The sequence below is a fragment of the Populus trichocarpa genome, chromosome 11 (assembly GCF_000002775.5).
Source record: "Populus trichocarpa isolate Nisqually-1 chromosome 11, P.trichocarpa_v4.1, whole genome shotgun sequence".
Classification (NCBI taxonomy): domain Eukaryota; kingdom Viridiplantae; phylum Streptophyta; class Magnoliopsida; order Malpighiales; family Salicaceae; genus Populus; species Populus trichocarpa.
This window is the reverse complement of record NC_037295.2, coordinates 5,650,645-5,675,593: the sequence shown is the minus strand read 5'-3', so window position 1 is coordinate 5,675,593 and position 24,949 is coordinate 5,650,645. Positions and strand designations below refer to the sequence as shown.

At 33.3% G+C, this 24,949-nt stretch overlaps 3 protein-coding genes across 5 annotated transcripts; 1 reads left to right on the top strand and 2 right to left on the bottom strand.

Moving 5' to 3' along the window:
* Nucleotides 1-1,879: 1,879 nt before the first annotated feature.
* LOC7455907 (epidermis-specific secreted glycoprotein EP1) lies at nt 1,880-3,307 on the bottom strand. Its single transcript, XM_024581044.2, has one exon. The coding sequence runs from the start codon at nt 3,291-3,293 to the stop codon at nt 1,962-1,964; it is 1,332 nt and encodes a 443-aa protein (XP_024436812.2). The 5' UTR covers nt 3,294-3,307; the 3' UTR covers nt 1,880-1,961.
* Nucleotides 3,308-12,453: 9,146 nt separating this feature from the next.
* On the top strand, nt 12,454-19,325 carry LOC7472310 (protein SCAR3). Of its 2 annotated transcripts, none has more exons than XM_024581225.2 (9): nt 12,454-12,990; nt 13,636-13,799; nt 14,271-14,394; nt 14,503-14,635; nt 14,973-15,040; nt 15,123-17,547; nt 17,659-17,763; nt 18,637-18,747; nt 18,848-19,325. In XM_024581225.2, the coding sequence occupies exons 1-9, from the start codon at nt 12,833-12,835 to the stop codon at nt 18,896-18,898; spliced, it is 3,339 nt and encodes a 1,112-aa protein (XP_024436993.2). In that variant the 5' UTR covers nt 12,454-12,832; the 3' UTR covers nt 18,899-19,325. The 2 variants fall into 2 exon arrangements, with proteins under 2 accessions (XP_024436993.2, XP_024436994.2); XM_024581226.2 differs by having other exon boundaries at nt 12,845-12,990; nt 13,647-13,799.
* Nucleotides 19,326-21,761: 2,436 nt separating this feature from the next.
* On the bottom strand, nt 21,762-23,859 carry LOC7455908 (60S ribosomal protein L36-2). Of its 2 annotated transcripts, none has more exons than XM_002317387.4 (4): nt 23,697-23,859; nt 22,711-22,815; nt 22,149-22,348; nt 21,762-22,024 (listed from the first exon to the last, which is right to left on the bottom strand). In XM_002317387.4, exons 2-4 carry the CDS (start codon nt 22,810-22,812, stop codon nt 21,994-21,996), a joined length of 333 nt encoding a protein of 110 aa, XP_002317423.1. In that variant the 5' UTR covers nt 22,813-22,815; nt 23,697-23,859; the 3' UTR covers nt 21,762-21,993. The 2 variants fall into 2 exon arrangements, with proteins under 2 accessions (XP_002317423.1, XP_024436708.1); XM_024580940.2 differs by lacking the exon at nt 23,697-23,859 and adding an exon at nt 23,625-23,675.
* Between the last annotated feature and the right edge of the window lie 1,090 nt (nt 23,860-24,949).

Here is a 24,949-nt window from a genome sequence, read left to right as displayed (position 1 = left end):
CATTAACAAACTATTTCAATGACAAAATTCAACATGTTTGGTGAAGCTTTATGAATAATTTTATATTACTATACAATATAATTTGTTTAAGTACAAATTTTTAGAATTGAAGCTTACATAAATTTATTAATATTTTTTGTTGAGATTTTATAATATAATTAAATAATAGTTGTAATCATAAAATTCTAATCTCATATCTAAAAACCATTGTAATTCAAAAATAATGGGAATATATAAATGGTTTTATATTACTCTTACCTACCATACACCTAAACTAGAAAAATAAAGACTAATGTATTGGTTTTATATATTCTTCGTTATATAAATGGTTTTATATTAAAAAATCTATTTGTTTTTTGAATTTCAAAAGCGCTTATAAAAAAATTTAAATATTTTTTTTTGTTTCAAATTAATATTTTTTGATGTTTTCAGATCATTTTGACGTATTGATATCAAAAATAATTTCTTAAAAAATAAAAAATATATATTATTTCAATACATTTTTGAGCAAAAAACATTTTGAAAAGCAACAGCTACTACACTCTCAAACACCCCCGAATCTAGCATTTATATGTACAAATCAAACATAATCAATTCCTATAAGAAGCTTTGGATGTAATTATACTTCAAGGGCAGTCCATTGCCAGAAATTATCTAGTCTTCAACCAAGTTGATCCGAATTAGGGTAATATTTGGCACTTAGCATTCTGTCGTGTGGCTTATTGGGCAAAACATGTTGATGAACATTTTATTTATAGGCTTGTGGATTACATCATTTTAAAGCTATGTAAAGATGATCGTCGTTGGGTTGAAGAGCTCTATGGGCCCATTGAGCTTAAGAACTTTGAATGTTGAAGGGCGTGAGGGGTAGGAGAAATTAAGGATTACAGAATACCAAATGATTGGTAAGCAAATTCATCTGTCAAAAGGTAAATGGGGGAGCTGTCAACAAATAATTAGGAATGGCAAAACCTGTCGTTTCTTCTTCCTTTAGAGTTTAGAGTAGCTTTTCACCAGATAACTTACCTAGCGAAGCGCCGATCGGATCGGATAGAAAATTGTTTTTGACGTGAATAAATATATGCAAGTTTTTTAAAACCAAGAAGAATTTGATTGCAAGATTTAACATGTATATTTAATAAAATTAATCAATAATTATATACATTAATAAATAAATAAAATTATTAATTATAATTAAATATTAAATTAAAAAGTTAAAGAGATAAATGCAAATAAAATCTCTAGTCACGTTAAACTAATCAATTTTTATTTAATTATATGTTATTATTTAAAAAAAAGTAATATTTCAATTTCAATTTGAACAAAGTAATTTGATATTATAACTTCTGACTTGGCTTCTTAATTAGTTTAGTAAAAATTGAAGGATAGTTTATTAAATAATATCCCAAATAAATCTTTGATTAATTCATTTGAATAAATTTCAATTAAAACTTGATGTTATACGATTCGGTTGACTTAGCAGGTTCAAACACAACTTGATCAGTTTATTCAAAGCATGGTTTGACTTTAAAAAAATATATATTTTAAGATGACACCAATTTATCTTCTTTTTTTTCAATATTTAGATAATAATATTTTGGATCCACCAGATCAACCAAAGTTAACATGAAACTCACGAGTAGGGTGATGAACTTGGTTTAGGTTGAATAATGTTTTTAGCATATATTTTTTATTTAATTACATAATAATAAAAGTAAGTATATTCAATAAATGCAACTAAATAAAATTTATGTAGAAAAAAATCATTAAAGGTTATATAGAAAGCACATTTGCTAATAATGTTATAATTTGATTAGATCTATGATATATTTTCCGCCATATCCACATATAATTCACAAAAACCATAATACAATCACGCTGCCTATCAAATCCTTTCATGCATCTTTTGCCTTTATTTTAATTTCATCACAATAATTCAACAAATCTTAGATTTAATAGATCTATTTGGACATTTTGATAAAGCCAACATGGGACGGACTGGAAACACCGACCAGAGTGCCAAGCACAGGAGCCAACAAACACTTGGAAGACTCCTCTTTGTAGAAAAATCCCAAGCACCCACAATCATTGTTGCACTTGTTCCTGCAATCAACCAACTTCATGGGGCCCTCTCCTTCATTATACCCGTTCAAGAAATGCTCAACACCCACGACTTTGTAGTAATCCACGTTGGCTCCGCCTTTGCACGGTGGCAGCACTGGTGGTGCGCAGCTCTTGCTCCACCCCAAAAATCCTTGCGGCCTAGGGCAAGCCACACATTGGTTGTCCTCACAAACTCCTAGTGAACCACACCTTTGTGGTAACTTGCACTCACTAATTTCGAGATCACTATCTCTATCAAAGAGCTTGAATGTCAAGTCCCAAGCTCCCCAATCCACATTTTCATTGTAAGTATAAATTTTCAAGTTACCATCAGATTCCAAACGGAGCATTGAGTATGTGCTATTGTATTTTGGCCTAGTCAGAATGTAAGTGCCAGAGCTAGGAGAGTTGTTCATGTCGTAAGTAAATCCTACCTCAAAAGCATAGGCTTGTTCGTACTCGGGTTTGCAGTAAAAATTGAGATGTGCCAATGAACCTTGGCCATTACCAAACTCATCGGACTTGTAATAAAGCAAAGGTTTTGGTGAATTTTTAACCTTATAGTACAAGGCCCAATACCGTTGCTCCATTACAAAGCTGTAAGGCCCTAGTGAGCCATCCATGTTAGAGACGCGACTAACAAGCCTATTTGGGCCACTGGAACGCAAGTTTTGACCTACCAGTAGTGTGTCTGTTGGGTGATCAAAACTCTGCCAAATAAATTTACCCCTTTGATCATACAAAACCAAATTACCATCTGGAAGCAAGTTGAGACCCACCACACCCTTGTTTGCGGTGCCAGTTTGCCATGCTATAGTGCCATCAAAATCAGTTAGGATTAGGTTCCCGTCTCGTTTGAAGCTTAGGGTTGCATTTTCATGAACTGGCTTACCACGATTGGCGTCCCAGACCCAGCGCATTATGGACTCAGACCGACGATGGCCCATGCGTAGTCCGAGGGTGTAAGCATTTGGGGTGGTGTTGTAGAAGCAAAGTTGAAAGGGAAATGTAGAAAGGGGCAAGACACGGTAATCTGCCAAGTATTCAACACTATATTCCCCAAATTCACCTTGATTGATGTATTTGAAAGTCTTGGAGGAGGGGACAGTGGCATAGGCTAAGAAGGAAAAATTGAAGAAAAAGAAGAAAATCTTGAAGGAACGAGATATTGAAGATGAAAACCGAGACATATCTGTGTGTTCTCTTATATTTTCTGCTTATAAGCTCCTTCACAAGTGAATATATAGAGCAAGCCTGTGTGGAATACAGGAGGGCTTCAGAGTCAAATGGAACGCAATATGGATAAAGCAAAATGCTTGGAAATCTGTAGTGTACGCTACCTATGTCAACTTCTTGTATTTAGATACAGGCAGCTGGACTGAGTCCCCGGAATTGAGCATGTTCACTGGTTATTGACGAGAGATAATGCATGAAAAATCAGTTTTCGTTGACTAGATAGGCTTTGAAGAATTGATACAAGTTGTAGTATAATTTACGGAAGTTATGAAATTACTCGAAATGTGCAGGAAGAAGCACATGTTCTTGTTTTGCGTTTGGGTCCAAGTTACTTGAATTAGAGTAATAAAAAAACATGAGGTAGCCATTTTCTCAATTGGGTCCTCAATGTATCCATGATTCCTCAATGGGGTCCTTCCATCTAAATTCATTGTAAAGTCCTGACAAAAAGAATGTTCATGTTTTTAAAAAAGTAGCATCATTTTATTGCATATAATGTGTTAGCAATTTGAATGAGGGACTTGATTGATAATTTCTTATATAATGAGTACACAATTGAAAAAAAAATTGGAAACCCAATTGAGAATTGGTTAACAGGTTGGAAAGATTATTATTTATATGTTGTTTTATAATTTTCAAGTTGTTGTAGCAACTTGAGATAGTCAAATATACAGAAAAAAAAACTAAAAAATGCAAGAAAAGACAACATGGAAAACAACGAGCCTCGCTTAAACAAGAGCAAAACAAGACAGGGCCGAGGTTTTTTCTTAGTAAACCTTTCCTTTAATTAGTGGTCTTTTGCCCAAAAACAACTCGAAAGGCCAAAATAAGTGAATGAATTAAGGTGTGTGTTCTCCAAATAAAATTTAATACTGCGCAAAATTGATGGACAATGCTGATTAGCAAAGAGTTTTATTTTATTTTCAAAAGTGTGCATTGCAGAAGAACTAAGGCATATATATTTAAAATAAGAACAGCTAAGAAGTGGAAAGATATACTAACAGGTTGCCATATATAAAATGAGGCATTAAATTGATAGTTACCGAAGATTGAATAAATTTGAATTTAAGTAAGGATAGCTAATTAGTTGGGTGTCAATAATTTATTTAGTTTATATAATTAATTAATATATATTGTCAATAATATTTTATATGGATTTCATATAAATAATGGATGATTGTTCTTGAAATCAAGTTTCACCTGAAAAGTTACGAATGATAGATTATTGTAATGGGGTTGAGGGTTTTATTAATTATACACTATCTAATTTGAAAAATATTAGTGGAGATGTTATTAGATATCCATGTAATAGGTAAAGATAAAAAAAAATTCTTAATTTATATGTTACGGTGCATCTTTTATAAAAAGAATTTATGGGAAACTACTTGGGTTGGTTTGCACACGGATAACCCCATATTCCTTACAAGACCATGGTAGAAAGAATGATTGGTTCAACTTCTAGTTCTAGCAACGTGCATGAAGTTGTAGATGATAATAATAATCCTTATAGGAGTATGGTGATGAATGCAATGAGAATGAATCAAGTTTATGCAAGTGAATATTCAATTGTAGATGAAGAACCAAATATAAATGCAACTAGATTTTTTAAACTTTTGAAATATTTTGATGAACCATTATAGGATGGGTACATAAATCACAATAAATTATCGGTCGTTGCATAGGTGTTCACCATCAAATCAGATCATGGACTATGAAGGCCAGTTATAACATAATCATCGAATGGAAGAGAATCATGTTACCTAAAGAAAATAGGTTAAAAGAGAACTTTTATATTGCTAAATCTATAATGAAACCTCGTAGGATACCAGAAAATTAACATGTGTCCAAACTTTTGCATGTTGTACTACCGTGAAAATACAAATTTTACTGAGTGTAGAACTTGTGGGCATGCATGCTTGGTATAACCCAAAATTGGTAGGGAAAGCACTATTGTCGTACAAATAAAAATAAAATATTTCTCAATCACTCTTAAACTACAAAGGTTATTCATATCTCCAATAATTTTGAGCATGTGACATGACATTATTCACATGATGTAGTGGATGGAATTATGGTACACCTTTTCAGTGGTTAAGCCTAGAAGAAGTCTAATAGGGTGCATAATTAGTTTTCAGTGGAACCACGAAATATATATCTTGGGTTATATGCAAATAGATTCAATCCATTCGTTGTACCCTATTTTTCTTGGTCGATGATACTTACGGTTTACAACTTGCAACCAAAAATATGTATAAGATCGGACTTCATGTTCTTATCTACGGTTATACCCGGTTCTAATATTCTGGATAGAAATATAATATATAATCATTAGCAAAGAATTTTTTGTACCAACAAGATTTTTTTCCGGTGGTTAAAAAGAATTATCGCAAGGCAAAACAACTATGGAAGCCTGCAAAATTAGAATGTCAGCTAATGTTATAAAAAAACAATATCATAAAATTTTATGAAAAAAAATTAAACAATATTTATTAAAATAAGAAATGTAGCAGCAACATAAAATAAAATAAAAAAAATTGTAAAGGGCTATGAAAAAAGCGCTTGCTAATATATATATATATATATGGCTATGATTTCATTAAATGGGATTTCAATGGTACCCAATAAAAAAAAATTTCAAAATATTTTTTATTCAATGAACTAAAGTTAAAAACGTAGAGAAAATATTAAAAAAATAAAACAAATCAGGTAAGGCGTGGGTGCGGGCCTCCTCATCTACCCCATTTGTGAAGCCTCTTTATTATTATTTTATTCTCATTTTTTTTTATCAAAAACACTTAGAAAACATTTTAAATGATTTGATAAATTCTTAACGGCCTCCGATAACCCAAAGATTCTTGAGCTTGGATCTACCATTTTAAGTAAGGGTAAGGACAAAGAAAACATAAATCAAACTCTCCTTATTCAATGGAACTCGTGAATATCAAAATTGATCTTTTTCATGATTGAAATTAGTGTCAATTGAAACTTTTTCTATCTTCCAATAAAATTTAGCCACTCCCTCAAATTAAGAACTGAAAAAACAAATCAAGTTTAGGTTAAAATTGAATTTTTAAAATCTTAAAAGATAAAAAATTTATAATCTGAAAAGTAAAAGGATCAAAATAAATTTTTTACCTGTCTTTTGAAAAAGAAAAAAAATATTTAAATAATAAATATCTAGATGAATATCTAAAACTCAATGAAATCGGTTATCCATATCCAAAATCTATACCCACCATAACGAGTCATATATAAATAATACTTTCGAATTAGAGTATAAATATGAATAGTATCAAAACTCAACTTGTAGAATACTTGCTGTCATCCCTGCCTATAACTATATCAACTTGTATGGTTGGCTTGCCACATGAACTTGTATACTGTAGAAATGGTCAGACAGGCTTGATTAAAGGAAAATGGATGTCTAGAGACATTATTTAATCACACGATGACTAGAGACACTAGCTATCATGGCAGCATGCGTGTTTTCTGATTTAATAATGTACTTGGTCTCCCATCCATTATTTAATTAACCTAAATCTTATTAATTAGAGGCGGGAGATGCGATCTCTCTGTTTTTTTTTCATGAACTCTTTTGGTTGACAACATGCTCTCACCCAATCTTTTTTCAAAAAAAAAAAAACCATCCAAACACCACCTTATAAAAAATATTATTTTAATATATTTTTTAATAATAAATATTTTAAACCATAAATACTATCACCCTTACAAACATCTTAAAAATCTGACTAATTTTTTAAATAAATATGCAAATTAAATTAATAATAGCATGTGCTTAGTTGATAATTGAATGATGTGTGTGAGAGCTTATCTAAGATTTTAACCTGCACTAAAATCTAAGTATATCTATATTTTAAAAAAATTTAATTTTTTTTATGTGTTTTTAATTGTTTTGATGTGCTAATTTTAAAAATAATTTTTAAAAAATAAAAAAATATCATTTTGATGCATTTCGACATGAAAAACATTTTAAAAAGCAACCGCAATCATATTCTCAAACATTATTTGTATGTAACGTCTTTGTTAGGGTTTTGGTCTATATATAGCCTTCAAAGTCAAAGAAATTAAAATTGGATAATTTTGAAGATCAAGCCTTATTTTTCTAGACTTCAAAGGAAAGAAAATGGGAAGATCTTTCCTAGAAAATGGTTTTCTGTAAAAATAATAAAATGGTTTTCATGTTTTGCTTATGTTTCGTTGTCGATTGATGATTGATGACAGGGAAACGGTGGAATTTAAGTGTGAATTTACATGGAAGAGAAAGGAGCAAAGCAAGATACAAGTAAATGGCCTTTTGCTAATCATCTTAGCGTGGACGGACTTAATTATGGTTATCCTTAATATTCAACCCTCACAAAATTTCCAATTTTCTTTTTAGAATAATATATATCATGTATTCCACTTAACAATTTAAATATTTAGATTGAGATAATGTTTTATACTAAAAAATCATAAATTTAAATTTTACAACCTTATTTTTTCTAACCAAAATTAAATAATTAAGTACAAAATAATGGTGAGTTTTTAAAGAAATATAATAAAGAATCTTAAAATCTTCTCAGCTCAAACTTTTAAAATTGATAAGATTATTTGGCAATTCTTTATATTATTTTATTATGTTTTCAATGATTTTAAAATAGCAATACATATATAAAGTACTATGATAATAGTATTTAATTTCTTTCCTATATTATATGATATTTAATTTATGATATAGTAAATTATTGACAGGCTAACAAATAATATAGTTTTAATATATTTACTTGTGATTATTTTATTATATTGGGATAATTACCAAATAAAACTCTTTTAGTTTATTTATTTTTTCACTTTGCCTTTATTCTTTAGAAAATCACATTTTACATCTTGGAGTTTATAATTTTGCAACACTTTACATCCTCACACTGGCACACTAAAAAAAGTCAATAAAAAATGTCATATTATTTACAAAATTATTATTATATTTCAATTAATAAAAAAAACCTTTATAATAAATATTACAACTTTTCCATCAAATTTTTAAAAAATAGCCACTTAATCTTTTTCTCTCCCATCTTTTCTTCCCCTTCATAAAAGCTAAATCACACCAATTTTCTTTTTCTTTCCCTTCACTTGGTAATCCTTTTGATTTAAACAAATAAAACTAAAAGTATGCTTGAGAACAATTTTAATATGAAAAGCAAAAATGACACAATCCAACCACCAACCTCACAATCTTTATCTTTCCCTCGAATCTTCGTTGTTGACCACTCTAGTAACCACCTTTATTTCTATCACCAAAAAGCTTCAATCTTTCAAATCAAACCTAAAAAAATATTTGTGTTTTGTTCAATTTGACATCATTCCCAACTACGTTGTCATATTGGTGTTATAAATGCAACCATTTCGTTCAGTTTTGGAAACAAAACTTAGTAACCTGCCTAGAATGTGAATTCAGGTTCAATGAAGAAATTGAAAACCCATGGCACATGATTCAAGTAGAAACAATGCATGACCTCTATTTACTATTCATGTCGAATATTATGCTCTCATAACCTCCATCGTTTAGCTCTTTCCCCCCGCCATTTTTAACTTAATCCTCGTAAATATTGCTCACTATTTTATACCATTATTTATTTTAAATTTTTATAAAAGATTCTTCCTTTACATGAGAAATCAAGCACTTCACAATAAGTTTTTCCTCTAAATGTGATAACTTCTCTTAACCTTCTAGTTCACTACCATATACAAATTTTACTCATTTTATATAATATAACTAAATTCATTCAAGATTCATTTCCCACATAACACTATGCATTAATCTCTCATAATTTTCTTAAGCAGACAAAATTTGATTGTATCCTAGCTCGTTCTCTCTTGGTCGGCCCTATATGCCCTTAGAGACACCATGTTTTTTTTCATTACTTCTTCATGATTTAATACTCATCGCAAGCTAATGTAATCCAATTGATTCAATTCACCATTCATTTGCAATTCCCCTAAATTTCTATTACAAACTATTTTTATTACCCATCTATTTTTCATGTTAACAAACATAAAAACAATCATAAAAACAACAAGTTAAGTAGCCAAAACTCATAACTCAAGATTCCTACCACACTAGCATGCCCAATATTTCACATATCACAAAATCAATCAAAATCGATCATTTGAGATGAGTTTGTTACCTTAATTAGATGTTAATTCAAGTGTAAAATACAAGAATAACCCTAATTTCGTTTACTTTTCTTCTTCTCCTTCAAATCTCTTCAAAACTCTTTCTTTGATCTTTTTTAATTTCTAGTGTGAATATGTTTCCCTCTCTCTTAAAATCTTCTCTTTTTACTCTTAGCCATCACTTTTCTAACCCCTCAAAGTGATAGGAAAGAAGAAGAAGAGAAAACACTCTTTCCTTTTCTTGGCTGCACTATCAAGTTTTAACAAGGACAGTAGTTAAAATGATTTGACCGTTTTGAAAAATAGTCCATCCATTTTATTAAATCGGTCTAGTCATTTCTCAAAATAACTAGATCATTTTTTGTCCTAGAAAGATGTACATATTCGACCATAAATTTCTCCCTTTTTTTAACTAATTTTTCTCCATTTATTCTATTCATTTTCTTATTTCATTTTATTACATCATAATTTATATTATATTATTCTTAATTTTTCTCAGGGTTTACAAAAATAATAAGGACCAAAATAAACAAAAATAAATAGAGAAATTTTCATTTTCATGTGAAAAACTTTAGTCTAGTCCCTTAAGTTTATCCTTGTGATTTTAAGATTTTTTATTTTAATCTTAAATTTTATTTGTTTCATGTTTCGGTTCTTGATAGTTAAGAGAGCAGAGAGAAAGTTATTAAAAAATAAAAAGGAGAGATAAAGGCTCCAAACCATCACATTATAGCCATAAAAGGACAATTTTAGTGTAGATGAATTCATATTATAAATGAGAGTTTCATGAAGGTAATTTGGACTTTAATTTTGCAAAAAAAAAAAGATAAATCGTGGCTTGAAATATTTTTTATTCGATTTGTTTTAATTTTTTAGATCGGTTAGAGCATGTTAAGGGGTTATAAATGAATGCATTGAGGTTTCTATGATATTTGTTTTTTGCTATATTCAAGTGAGAACAAGTTTAAAAATAAGTTTTGGTGGTCTCTAAACTTGAATAAATAAAAAATACACTAATAGATGATATGTCATCCACATAAGGATATAGACATAGACATGTCTTATATCCTATAAAAAACAACTTTAGCGGATTCAAGTCTTTTGTTGTTATTTTTCAGAAAAAAAAAAAAAACAAAGCATGCTTCCTATCTTTTAGGCCCAGCCAGGTGAATTGTTTTTAAATGACCCTTTAATTTTTTTTAAATAGTGTTTTTTTAATTATTTTTAAATAAAATACACTACAAATAAAATTATTAAAAAAATTCCAATTGTACCATTATCTTCACTTAACATTGTAGCTTTTATGTTACTTTTAATAATCACTTTGTGAATTATTATATATGAACCTACCATACAATTGTTTTTATAGAAAAATACGCTCATGAATATTTAATGAAAATAATAATTATAAAAGCTTCATATAATATTTTTAGATTAATTATTATTTTATTTTTTTCTACAATTGTGCTCAAATTATCAAGTCATAATTCTTTTTATTAAACTTATTTTTCAAATCAAGATAAGTTTTTTTTAAAAAAACAATAATTTTGATAAAAACAAATACATGTTCAAAATAAAAAGCGGTACATAAATAAGGCAAGGATGTTTTAATTTAAGAAATATATTATTTTCTCCTTAATTCAAATCATTAAAAGTTTACAAATATTTATGTTAATTACTTTTATTTTTACTAAAAAAATGATGTAAATAAAAAAAGACATGTTTCTGTCTACAAAAACAAATTCGTGAATAAGAAAAATAAGTTTTTATCTAATAAAAAATATTTTTTAGAATTTAAATATTTTTCTCTGTTATAAATATCAATTTTAATTATCATAAAATTAAATAAAAAATATTTTGAAAATTGTCCACTGACATTACATAATCATGGTGACCGGTTATATCCAGAGAATAAATGTTACTCCAAAACGAAACAAGCATTGACAATTGTTAACCAAATAAGATAGTGACGGGGACCAAATAAGACAGTGACCGGTAGCGTTAAAGTTGTTATCTTTTAAAATGTTTTTTTTTTTAATATATAATTTTTTTTATATTAATAAAATAAAATAATAAAAAAAACACTACATTTTTTTAATTTCAATCAATTTTTTGCAAATCACAAAATATGGCTGTAACTATAAAAACAAACAGCTCAAAGTGAGCAAGTGAGGACCCACATTTTTATGGTGACTTGATTACAGAATTGAAGTAATAGAAATATCGCTTTCTCTTCATAAATTCCGTTTGCCCTCTTCCACACTACTCTTTGGGTAGATTTCTGTTTCACTCCAGGTCTGTTAAAGTGTCTGTTAATAACTCTGGTATTGCTCGTGTTCAGTTCTTCTATCATTGTCAGCATTTGTTTTAGCAAATCTTGAGTGAAACACAATTTTTTTTTTGTATGGTAGTGTTATTATTTAAAGTATTTTTTATTTAAGAATGTATTAAAGTAATATTTTTTTTATTTTTTAAAAAATTATTTTTAATATTAGTACATTAAAATTATCTGAAAATATAAAAAAATAATTTTAAATAATTAAAAAAATTAAATTTTATGCAATTTCAAACACATGGGAAATGAAATTCATGAAGAGACAGCGATCCTTCACTTGAATTTTGTAATCCAGACACCATAACAACAAGGGGTACCCATCACATAGTTGTCTATTCAAATATTTACCACTGCAAATTACCATCTTAACCCTATTTCGAGAAAATAACCCTTTGTTATTTAACCAAAAAACAAATAAAGAAAGGAAAAATCCAAGGAATTAATGGAAGCCACGTTGTCTAATGCCCCTCCTCTCGGAAAGTCGAGAAGCATAAGAAATAATCCTCTCTCGCACGCACATTTACCGAGGACCGCCACGTCAATAAATAAAAAAACGAAGGCCAATCCAGTATTTGGACGGACAGTCTCTCTGTACAGAAAATGATATTTGTTTGTCTCGGTTTTGAGTAAGAAAACGAATGGCTTGTAGAGGTGGCAATGTAATGTAATCCCTCTCTCCCTCCCTGTTCGTCTCTCTCTCTCTCTCCCTCTCTCTCCCCAATCGTTTTAGCTTAGCTCTGAAAATTAAAATAAATTAACATAAAAGGCCAGTGTGTGTTTGTTCATCTCAGGCAGTTAAGCTGCTCCTTTCTTCCTCACCCACCCCTTCCTTCCTTCGTGCATTCATTCATTCATTCAATCTGAACACATAACTACCAATACTAATACTGCTGCTGTATCAGTCAGTAGTGGAGGAGAATCTTTAATTTGAGTGAGTGAGAGGAGAAAACAAGAATAATACTAATAATAATAAGAAGAAGAATGCCTTTGGTTCGGTTTGAAGTGAGAAATGAGTTGAGGTTAGGACAGGGTGAGCTGTGCAGAGAAGCAAACCGTGAAGAAGATCCAAAAGCCGTGCTTGATGCTGTTGCTGCTGCTGCTTTGGTTGGGATCTTGCGTCAACTAGGCGATCTTGCCGAGTTTGTACCTTTTTTTTTTTTTTTTTCTTTTTGTTCAGTTGCTGTTTTTTGTTCTCAAAAAGATATTTGAGTAATATGTTCTTAAAACAGGTAACTGTACTATTAAATTCAACCAAACAATGAAGAATTGGTGATTGGCCTGCTTAATTGCTTTGGAGGTTTCATTCTTAATTTAATGAAATGAGCAATCATTTAGTGATTCTTAATCTATTATGGCTACTGGATGGAGTTTTTTTTGTTAAAATTACATTATATATCGATCGCCTTAACATTGGATATTCATAATACTTTTTCACACGCGAAAGGGACTGCTGTAGGCTATTTGGCTGTCGCATATCCGTAGTGCAAGTACGATTTTAGGTTTGTTTTCCTGTGAGTATTTTTCATCCCAAGGAGCACAATTGTCTTCCCAATTAGATCCTTGTTCTAATGGCTTTTATGTGTTTATATCAAGCACTATATTGTCATATATAAAGGATTCCACAGATTGACTGTGAGGGTTGATTTAATTTTGGCTACAAAATCTCAAATAAATGGCTGATCTAACTAAACATTAATATAATTTTCTCATTTATTAGATTATTGTTGTGCATTGTTGACTATCTGAAGGTATTGATTGAAACAGCATATTTGACCTGGTTCTAGATTTGCAGCAGAGGTTTTCCATGGCTTACAAGAGCAAGTGATGTCTACAGCTTCTAGAAGTCATAAATTGATGGTTCGTGTGCAAAACATTGAAGTTGCACTCCCTCCTCTTGAAAAGGTGGTGCTTTCCCAAACAAGTCATATACATTTTGCGTACACAGCTGGTATGGCTCGTTACCTGATATAAAAGCCATGCTCTATTTTTATTTAGCCTCTCCCGTGACTTTCTGGTTTGAATCTATCTAGTATACTCTGGCTTTGTCTTGGCTGAAGCCTGTTCGGTTATCATATCTTTTTTCACTGTTCACTGCCACCTTAGCAAAGCAGTTACCACCTTGACAATTAGAGTTTAGAAGCTAATCACGAGTTTGGATCATTATCTGTCCAGAAAACTTCGATGGTTTCCAGTACTTTGGAATTCAATAAATATGTGTATCTATTGGCACAAGTTTTCAGAGCATATGAAAAACTTGTAGATGTTAGAAAAGCTCCATTGCCCTTCATTCTTTTGTTGATGCTCAAGTTGTTTTTGGTAGCTTACTTCACCCCATAAGCCGCAATCAAGTTTCTTTTGCTGTTATTTTTGCATCAATATCTAGTTATTCAAATGCTGACAAAAAGCAGCTACCTTGCAGGTTCTGAGTGGCACCCTTGTATTCAAAATGAACAAAATCATTTCATCTACAATGACCTGCCACGATTCATTATGGATTCCTATGAAGAATGTCGTGATCCTCCACGTTTGCACTTGCTCGACAAGTACGCTCATTCCTCATTCCTCTCTCCTCACTCTCCTGAGCGACTGGTTTGTTTGAATGATGAAGCAGTTTGATCCTAGATACTAAATCCTTTTGGTTTCACATTCAGATTTGACACTGGTGGGCCAGGGTCTTGTTTAAAGAGATATTCAGATCCGACCTTCTTTAGGAGAGCATCTAGTAATGCCACTGAACCAGATGCTGTGAAAGTTCCAAAAGATAAGAGAGCTAGGGAAACCAAGGTATTTTACTTCTGTAACAAATTTCAACTATTGTGAGAAGTGCTTCTTTCTATTGATCTTGTGATATAGCCTTGATTTTATTTAGTCAACTAGTTTTCTCTATAATCACAAGCAACAGGGAAACTGTTTAAACTTCAACACCACATATAGTCAGTCACACGTTCCTCCAATTTTTCTATTTGAAGTGCAAGCATGCTTGCTCATTATGTTGACTACTCAGATTTTCAGTGAGATCTTAATTTATTTACTCCTCCCGCAGCGTATATTTAATTTAAATACTTGCCCGAGCACTATTTTTCCACCCTCTAATTTTACTGATTAATGTCAAAATGGACAGAAAAAACATTCATCACAGAGGAACAGAGACTCGGCCCATCATGCATCAATGTCAAATCATAGTGGCAGGTATTGCATCTTTACAAAGGGAGCTAGTGCTGCCATGTGCAGTTTGATGAAATTAATGTGTACATGGTATTTGGCTCTGCAGAATGCAGTTTACTACTCCAACTATTAATGGACAGACCACTCCTTCTCATACGGCCTCTACAACTGACATGACATTAAAATATGACGCGGGTGATCCTTCAAATTCTTTTGATTCAAGAACTGGTTCAGGGTATGTTGAATGTGTGTTCCAACTAAATTCCTCAGTGCGAGCTGAAGAAGATGGACTGAAGGAATTCTCTTCAAGTTTCATGAAGCGCAATGATGTTCGTGGTTCAGTTTTTCCCGACAGACAACCTGACATTGCAGATAACAATTTTCATCACATTTCTTCACCAGAGCAGATTGCTGCCCTTAGTTCTTCTTGTGTTACTTGGGATGAAAAGGCAGAAATAGTAGAGCCTAGAGGTCAACATGGTGATGAAGTTTCAGAAATGCATGCTGCAGAGTCTGACCTAGATACACAGGATGGATTGACTGCCAATCTTAAAAATCCTAATCCTCAAAATATTGTTCTTGATGATGCAAATACTCCAAAATCAAGCTCTAGTAACAGCCAGCTCGACGAGGTTGAAAGCGAACCAGATGATTTCATGGATGCATTGAACACCATTGAGTCAGAATCTGAAAATGATAGTGATTGCCAAACAAAACATGAAGTTGAGCAATTTTCCTCCAATGTTGACAATGAAGTAGAGGAGACAATACACAAGGTAACAGCACATATTTCAGACCATCATCCATCTGAATATGAATCCCGTACCTTATCCACTTCCTCGAATGAAAACATTCCCTGTGAATCACCCAACTCAGTTTCCTCAAAGAGTTTTGCCCATGAACAGGAATATCATATTTCTGGAAAATCTTCCAAGTTAGACAGTTCACCAGGCATCAAATTTTCTACAAGTGCTGATGCCATTGATAATTCAAAAGTAGAATTTGTTAGTGATCCATCATCTTCTGTCTCTGCAACTTCAATTTTAAATGTACAAGAACCACTGAGCAATAAATCCATAAGAAGTTCCAATAGGTCTCAAGAATCCCAGGCTGATTTTTCCAGTGTTCATTCTACGACATTCTGGACAAATGGTGGCCTTTTAGGACTTGAGCCTTCAAAGCCTCCAGATTTTGCCGTATCAAATGCCACGAGTCCAGATTATGTGACCAGAAGTGAAGGTGAGGCAGGGCTGCCTCCAAATCACACTTCCATGTCAAGCAATGATGGAGGAGCACCTGGAAGATTGATCAAGGATGCAGGAAACATGGAAAGGGTTCCAAGTTCCAAAGGCTCCTCATCATTGCAGGAGGATCAAGGGACCAAAGTAGAAAAACCTGGTGATTTTCATCATGGAAATAAATATAGTCCTAGTTATGAGGATGGACAGAAAATTACCACTGCAGTAACACCAGGAAATGAGTCGCAGCATGATTCAGACTCCAAAGTGACGCCTATTGAGTCCAGTCAGGATAATGATGAAAATTCATCACAAAGGCATGGATTTGGACATGGGTTACTTGTTAATGGTTTTAGTAGAAAGATGTCATTGGTCCATGATGGTGAATGTGAACCAACTAGGTTACTGAGAACTAGTACATTAGAGCAGCAGAGCTGGCGAAATGAAGTTACACATCAAGCAACTCCAGAGAAAGCATACAATGAGCAGTTTGGAAGTAAATATTCTATTGATTCACTTATGTCTTCACCACCATTGGAACATATGAAAATATCTTTCCACCCTATCAATGGCTTTGAGGATTCTAAACTGAAACTGAAGTTTCCTGATGGGAACCACTGTAATGCAAGCATTAGAGACATGTTTCCATCATTTCAATTGATTCCGGAGACTGCTATTCCACCGCGCCATGTGGGTTCTGAATCTGATGATGATACGTTCTGTAGATCATCTCCTTATATGTCTGATGATTGTCTTAGCCATGACTCTGAATCACATTCTGATCAGTGGGAATCTGACGAGTCTCCTGAAAGCAAGGACCATGAGTTGTATGATGCTTCGCGCAGAATATTTCCAGGTGAATCTTTTTCAAGCTCACCGCAGCCTGGGGAAGCTGGCAATAATGGTATTTGCGTTGACAGGGGACTTCCAGGCATGTATACTGAGAATGGTGCAGATGATCTATCTGCTTCATTGGATCTGCCATGTTTTGATGCCATGAACCCTGTAGTGAATGGAAAAACAAGGGATAATTTAGTTCAAACGAATCAAATAGAGTTGGAGCATCTTAACGATTCCACTCCATTGCCACCACCTCTTCCTCCAGTTCAATGGAGAGTTTCAAAGCCCCACTCTGGTATATCAGAAGGCAAACAACATTCTCTATCCAAAGTTCATGAACATGCATTTGATATAAAACCTTTGGAATCTACTGTGCCCCAGCAACCTAAGCCTGCCCCAGCTGTTGAACAGAAAATGAAAGAGGATACTATTGCATTTAAACCTAAAAGCAAGGTATAATGACATTCATACAATAGTATATCTATTTGTTGGCTTCAATCTATTTCATTTTATCACAACGAGGAACATGAACTAAATCTTTGCCATGGGATTCTGTGTCTGCAGCAACAGGACCAGCAGGAGTTCAATTGCCAGAAAGAAGCTAATCAATCTGCAAATGGCAAGGATATAGATGAAAAGGAAGATTTCTTGCATCAAATCAGAACCAAAGTGAGTTTAGCCTCTTTTTTTCCTTCGCTGTTGTTTGGCTGCTCCTGTAATCCAAGCATTGAGAATTGATTATAGCATGTGAGATGAAATTGAAATGACAAGGCGGAAAAAAAGAGAGATTAGTTACTGATAGCTTCAATATATTTTCAAAAAACAGTATGGCTGGCTACCTGCATTATTTGAGTATTGAATGTCAACTTGACAAATCTTGCACATTGTTAATGATCCACTTGTATGACAACTGAAGGACTGCATATGTTGGTTCTTAGACGACCTTGGTGCATGTTAAGAACCAAAAGCTCAGGATGTATATTTGTGTTCTGGGAGATAAAACTGAATGAAACTTGGCACCTATAATCTATGATATGATGACAGTATATTTATTTAGCTTACTCCTCCCAACTGCTGATCCATAATTTCTTTGATGAATCTCTATAACATTCTCGTAAATTGCAAAATGGATTCTGCTAATGAGAAACTAGGATCAAACAACCTTTCTCACTACCAACATTCAAAAGAAGCACTTTTCTAGCTCATCACCTGTATTGTTCACCTAACATTTCGTCAGAGTCACCTCTAATCCATTCATTTCAGTGTAGCATGAAAATTTCTACCCACATTCAACTTCAAGTTCTCCCCCACCATACAAGCTCGGTACCAAATTTAATAAATATCCTTTAATATCACCACTGTTAACCAGAAAAGTAGAGAAGTTCCAAGATGAGTAGGAGATTGATAGTTGTGATGGAACCGAAAGGTAAAGGCTTTATTGAGTTTCAACGGGTTATGTACTTACTAGTTGCTGTGTGGTGAGAAAATTATGAGTTCTAGCACTCACGAGTTTTCCCTTTATTCTTTGTTGTGCCACTGCAGTCATTCACTCTGAGACGCACCGCAACAGCAAAGCCTACTACTCTCTTCTCAGGTCCCACTGCGAGCAACAAAGTCAGTGCTATTTTGGAGAAAGCAAACGCAATCCGCCAGGTATTCAATTTCTCTCTCTTTCCTTTCATCCTCCTTCTGGTTAAATTTGTTTCTCTTGTTCTGGTCAACATCAACAAATTAAAACTGAAAAACATGCCAGGCTGTTGCGAGTGATGATGGGGAAGATGATGATACTTGGAGTGACACTTGATTAATAGGTCGTTGTGCAAGTTCGTCAGAAACAAATTCTCTTATTCCTGAATTACTGAAGCTGCTGGGTTGATCACTTTGAAAATATGTTGATAATTGGACCCACTTTATCATCTTGGAAGCTGTGCAGGTTCATAAGAAGAAATTCTCTTGTGATTTTGAGTTGGTTAAGCTGGAGTGATGTCATATTATCATGTTATGTATATGTGAATAATCCCAGTTTCATCGTGTAATTAATTTCTAGCGGTTTTTTTTGTAGTGCTTATTGCGGATATTTGCAGTAATTTTGTAGTTAGGATTGAATGTATAAACCATGGGATAGGCTACTAGGTCTCTTATGATGTATCTTTCTTCCCCGGGCATTGATTATTCATGCATGATGCCAGAATAAGTGAGCTCCAAAAGGTTAGGTTTCCTACTTTTTATCATTTGGCATTTGCTTGCAATGGCGATCGCTGTTCATACCGTTTATTTTCCACGGGACCAGCAATTGTCTCCGTCTATTCTGCTGTTTTCTTGGACTTGCTGGCGCGTATCTTAACACACCAGACCAGTTTATTGTCGGAGCTGGGAACATGGTTGTAAACTTGCCGATCGAAAAAAACAACATTTTGGGAATAATCAGATTGAACTGGCTTCATCGGTTTTGCAAATTATCCAATCTTGCATCCCTTTATGATTGAAGGGATCACCTAAATTAACCAAAACCTCAAGGAACTCGAAGTTATCGTTTTAAACAAAAATCAATAAATCAGCTATTGCTGGTAATATGGTTTTTTTTTTCAAGATCAATTAGTTTATTGTTGAATTAATTGGGGTCACATTGATCTTTTAATATTTTTAAACACGATGCAATAACTAAATTATTCTTGAAAAAAAAGTTGAAGTGGAGGGGTTTTCTTGTATTTCTATTTTGGCATGCATAACTCACGCACCAACATGTGGAGTGCCTTCGTGCCCTTTGAGTGGTGCGTGAGGCATCTCCTAACGGCCAAACTATAGTTATTAAACCCAAACCGGCGCGGCGGGTCGACCCGGTAGCTGGACCGGTTCGGGTTTGTTAAAAGACCGATCAGCGCAACAACTCGGCAAAACCCGGTCAACCTGGCGGGTTGACCCATAACCCGGGCGAGACCCAATGCTTTTTTTCTTTTCAAATCTGGTTTCTGTCCTTCGGACTCCCTTCTTATTTCTTCATCTTCTCTACAATGAGTTGTTGTTAGCAGTGAAGAAGAAGAAGGGAGAGGGCAGCTGGAGGCTGGTCGAAGGAGAGAGAGCCGAGTCTCGGTTTAGCAGAGATGAGGGAAACTGGAGATGGCGTCTGTGGGGCTGGTCTCCTGTGTCAGTGGGCGGCGACTCTTGTTTGGCCAAGAGATGGAGGCGGCTGATGAAGAAGAAGGAGGGGCTCTCTAGTTTGGGCCAAAAAGCCAGGGGTAAGACTAAGAGAGGGATGAGGGAAGTTGTTGCCAGGCATCTGTGGCAGCCGCTTTGACCTGGAAAAGGGAAGCTGTGGCTGGTTCTGGGATAGAAAATCCATGCTTATTCGAGGAATTGTCGTCTGATAGTCGGTGGGAATAAAAGGGTTGGCTCTCAAGATGGTGATGTCGCTAGCAGTGGTGGCAGAGGGCATGCAAGCTGTTGCAGGTAGATGTGAGCTGTTGTTTCTGTGGTTTGTTTTTGGTTTGTGGTGTTCTGATTGAAATCTTTCTATACAGTAAGGGAGTCATTTGAGAGGAGACTGTAGAAAAAAATAAGTCTAACTGATGTCATCTTTGACTTCCAGCATCTAACTTGAAACCCCAGCTCTCTTGCCACTGCAACTTAGACACTTGTATTGCTTGATGTGCTCAGCTTTAGCAGGTGTAATATTGATGCATTAAATTTAAATAATTTTTTTTTTTAATTTTTCCGGATTGATCCGGGTTAACCCGGGTTGACCCGAGTTGACTCATAAAATCCAAGACTCGGCTTCTTGACCGGGTTAACCTCCGAATCGGGTTTGATAACTATGGGCCAAACACCGTCTTCTACGATGATGTTGAAAGCAACTCAACATCCTTTTCCTAGTAGTTGTGTTTAGAAAAACTAATTCATCTGTAATATTTATATTATCTATACCGACTCAACCTGTCAAAATTGATAGTGGGTCAAAAAACCTAATAAATAAATATCACGAGTTGGGTGTGTGTTAGGATTTTTAAAACCCGCCCAACCCATATAACCTAATGTAAGTAACTCTAGTCCTTGGTACAAATAATATTTTTCCTTCACATACTTAATTACTTATCAATTTTTGTCTCTTTGTATAATTGATGCTTTTTTGTAACTTGATATTTTTTTAAAAGATCATCAAATAATAATGGAATTACTATGTCCAACCTGTAATATCTACAAAAAAAAATTTCAAGAAAAAAAAATAGATCTGAATAATATTTTGTAAAATATTAGAAGTTAAAGTAGAATATAATTATAGGTCGAAAAGTAGGAGCATAAACACTCCTACTTTTCGGTGGTCATGAGCATAAACACGACAATGCAACGGTTAAGCTTAGGATTTTTTTAGGTGTTTGGATAAATGGGATATACAACGTTTAATAAGTATTACTAACATGATGACATCCTTGCATTATTTTGGAGGTCCGAGAATTTCATTTTTTTCCTCAAACATATAAATTTGTTATTTTTAATTATTTAGCATTTTTGTTTACCTCAAGAATGAACAAGAAGAACATGAAAATATATATACAAAAGAAAGCAGAAAATTAGCAAATTAATGATAGCTAGGGTGTCATCAATTTTTTTTAAGAATTATGAAATATTTCAAACTATAAAATATCAAAATAAAACAATACTAAATCTAGATATATCAAAATATAGTACTTTGACATTCAATTTTTATTAGGATAACTAGTAAGCTAAGACACATTGAGATTCAGGAAAGAGGCCCATAAAATTTAATTCATATATAAAACAAAACAATTTATAGAAAATTAAAATAAAAGATGCTATCTGAACAGAACATAACAAAAGCCTCCCTCCAACTACTTAGAATCTAAAATAGCATTGAGGAGATCGCAGACAACCCTACCACATGCCTCACTTCTTCTTCTCACCACCTCCAGCAGCCCTGTCGGTAAAAATACACCAAAAGAAAATAAGAAGCCTTTTCCAGCCAGCATAAAAGCTTGGATTTCAAGTGAATTTACCAATATATCAAAAGCAAGCAACGATCCTAGATCCCTAGAATGTACCTCATCTTGCGGAGAACATTAGACATCTCCTCACGCTTCCTCTTAGCCCTCTTGTGCGTGCCCAGCTTTCTTTTAGCTACCTTCAAAGCACGCTTGTCCTTGCCAACCTTGAGAAGCTCAGTGATCCTCTTCTCATAAGGTGCAAAACCAGCAACTTCCCTGATCAAACTCCTAACAAATTGCACTCTTTTGCTGGTTTTCTGCACTCCAGACAAGCATAAGAAGAGACAGTATCATAACCAGCCACTTTATGCAAAAGCAATATGAAAAACAATTGTCTCATTAAGCACATTGTAATTATTATGATGCCCAAATGTACATCTTATGTTCCAAAGACAAATCCAAGGACGGATAGGAACACAATTATAAGCAAAAAAATTACAAAACTACTAATGTATTCAAACAGTATCACACAAAAATTCAGTCTTACACTCAATAAAAGAAATAAAATATAATACACCTCCAAAATTAGATAAAACAAATACTGGAGTTAATAGGAAATAGCAAGACCAGAACATAAATATGAAAAGCAATCTCAGTGAAGCTTGGTGAAATAACCTACTCCTTTGCGATCAGAGGGTCGAGGAGCTAGCTCCTTCTTGGTCACAATGTGCCCCTTGTTCAATCCCACAAAAAGGCCAGTATTTGGCTGTTTGGGAGCCATTGCCTAAAAAAGAAAATATGAACTTAATATCAAACACCTTATGGTAAACAATCAAACCAACATGACAATAACAAAATCCCTGAAATATTTGTAATCAGTATCTGACACAACTATTATCTGACACAACTATGAACCAAAAACCTTCCCAATAACAATTTATACTGCAGACAACAGCAGAACATTACGCATCTTCAAAACTAGAGAACAAGTAGACCATAGACAAACAGTTCAAAATATTTGGTTATACATATGAAATAGCAAACCAAATATTAGCATAAAAGTATGCATCCACACTCCACACAGAGAAGTTCTCCAATCACAGTATTGAGTCCTGCCACGTCCCAAGTTTCCATCCAACCGTCAGAGTCCTCGGTTAAGACTTCATGACCTTGATTACTACCTTAAAAATGTTACATCTATTTTGAAAACAGCCGAACCCCTAAATCCACAACCCCTCAAAACCCCAAAATAGAACGCCATAAAATATGAGAAATAGAAAGAAAAAAAGTACTGATAATCATTCTGCTTGAGCTCTACAAATGAAATGGTTTTTCATCAAATTAAATCATAGACAGACAACCAGGACCCCTCTCTACGTCAAGTTTATATGGTGCTGATACAGCCATTACAAATGACCCAAATACGCAAAATTGAACTTATAAGCAGTCACTACAGAGAACCTGAATGGGTTTTCAAAACTAAACCCAAAAGGCTCCGATTCAACAAATAACAGGCTCATCAGCAATAAACAGAACGAAGTATCGTTTCCATTTTATACAAAAAAAAAATGCTTAGAAAATATATACACGCACATTTACGTCTTTAAGCACATCAAAGCATAGAAACATGAAAAATAGATCAAAAGGGAGAGAGAGTTGAAGCACCTCAGGCTCAGTGTGAAGGTTGCTGCAGCGACGAATGTGAGGCGGAACGGATGTTTGAATTAGGGTTTTAGGGCTGGCGTTGGTTTTGTACAGGGCTGGCCCATTTTTGTGTGTGTTTCTTTATTCATAAATGGGCTAATACCTTCTCCAAACCCAAGTTAACTCTGGAACTCTAATTCTGGGTCATGCTCATGGAGACAACAATTCATTGATTATAATAAATGTTGGGTATTGATTAAAATTAATAGAGATTAATTAGGTGGCTAATCACACCCAGAAAATGAATAATCGGTGGCGAGTCCTTGTTCTTTTCACTTTTTTCTCTCGTCTAAAGTGGTCCCTCTCGCCCCACGCGTCTGGACAGGTTATCACAACCTATAGCTTGGGAGACATTATTATTCCAACGGGAATGGAATTAAAGGCTTGGTGGAAAATGATTAACCTTTCTTTTTTGGATTAAGGCATGTTCATGAGTAAATTAGTTAAGTTTTGATGAAAAAGGAGATAGTGAGATTGATTATATAAGTGAATATAAATAACTTATAAGTGAGAGTGTCACTTCATAAAGCCAAATAAGTGATTGAGTGCAAAAAATTAGGCAGAAATAATGACTTTCACAACCATATATAATATTGACGGAATTTTCAGTATTTAAATATTAATTCTATCAGGAAAAAATAAACACTTGGTTATAGATTCACAAATGATAGCTGGTCATTGAAATATATATCATTGATGATTTTTATTTTGTTAGTTATTTTGTTAGTAATATAATTATCAATAAATTTATATTAGTTTGTTAGTAATTCTATCGGTGAGTATGATATATTATAAATAAAATAACTCGTTGGTAATTTCATTAGTGATTGAATTTATATTACCGACGAAATTAATCCATCGAGATTCACATACTGCCAATGGAAAGTCCTGTAATTTTTTTGAAACTTTCTGAGGGATTTAATCCATCGGTAATTCCATTTGTAATTGTCAATTGTAAAATTCTGTAATTTTTTTCTAATTCTCTATAATTTTTTGAGTGAATTATTTTGTCAATCGTTCCATCTGTAATTGTCAATGACAAAGTCTTGTAATTTTTTTCCAACTTCCTGAAACTTTTTTAGAGGCTTATTTCATTGATCATTTCATTGGTGACTCAAAAGTCCTTCAGTAATTCCATCAGTATTGTATTTGATATTTAAAAAATTAAAATAAACAAAATATAAGAAATTAAAAGAAATAAAACTAAAATAAAA

What these genes read in the sequence shown, in the direction of transcription:
- LOC7455908 (XM_024580940.2), bottom strand. Translation starts at nt 23,660, where the DNA reads ATGTTTCTATGCTTTGATGTGCTTAAAGACGTAAAT. An exon ending in GACCCTCTGATCGCAAAGGA is followed by an intron (nt 22,349 to 22,710) that starts GTAGGTTATTTC and finishes TCTGGAGTGCAG; the next exon opens with AAAACCAGCAAAAGAGTGCA. An exon ending in AATGTTCTCCGCAAGATGAG is followed by an intron (nt 22,025 to 22,148) that starts GTACATTCTAGG and finishes TTTTACCGACAG; the next exon opens with GGCTGCTGGAGGTGGTGAGA.
- LOC7455907 (XM_024581044.2), bottom strand. Translation starts at nt 3,293, where the DNA reads ATGTCTCGGTTTTCATCTTCAATATCTCGTTCCTTCAAGATTTTCTTC.
- LOC7472310 (XM_024581225.2), top strand. Translation starts at nt 12,833, where the DNA reads ATGCCTTTGGTTCGGTTTGAAGTGAGAAATGAGTTGAGGTTAGGACAG. An exon ending in ACATTTTGCGTACACAGCTG is followed by an intron (nt 13,800 to 14,270) that starts GTATGGCTCGTT and finishes GCTACCTTGCAG; the next exon opens with GTTCTGAGTGGCACCCTTGT. An exon ending in CGTTTGCACTTGCTCGACAA is followed by an intron (nt 14,395 to 14,502) that starts GTACGCTCATTC and finishes TTTCACATTCAG; the next exon opens with ATTTGACACTGGTGGGCCAG.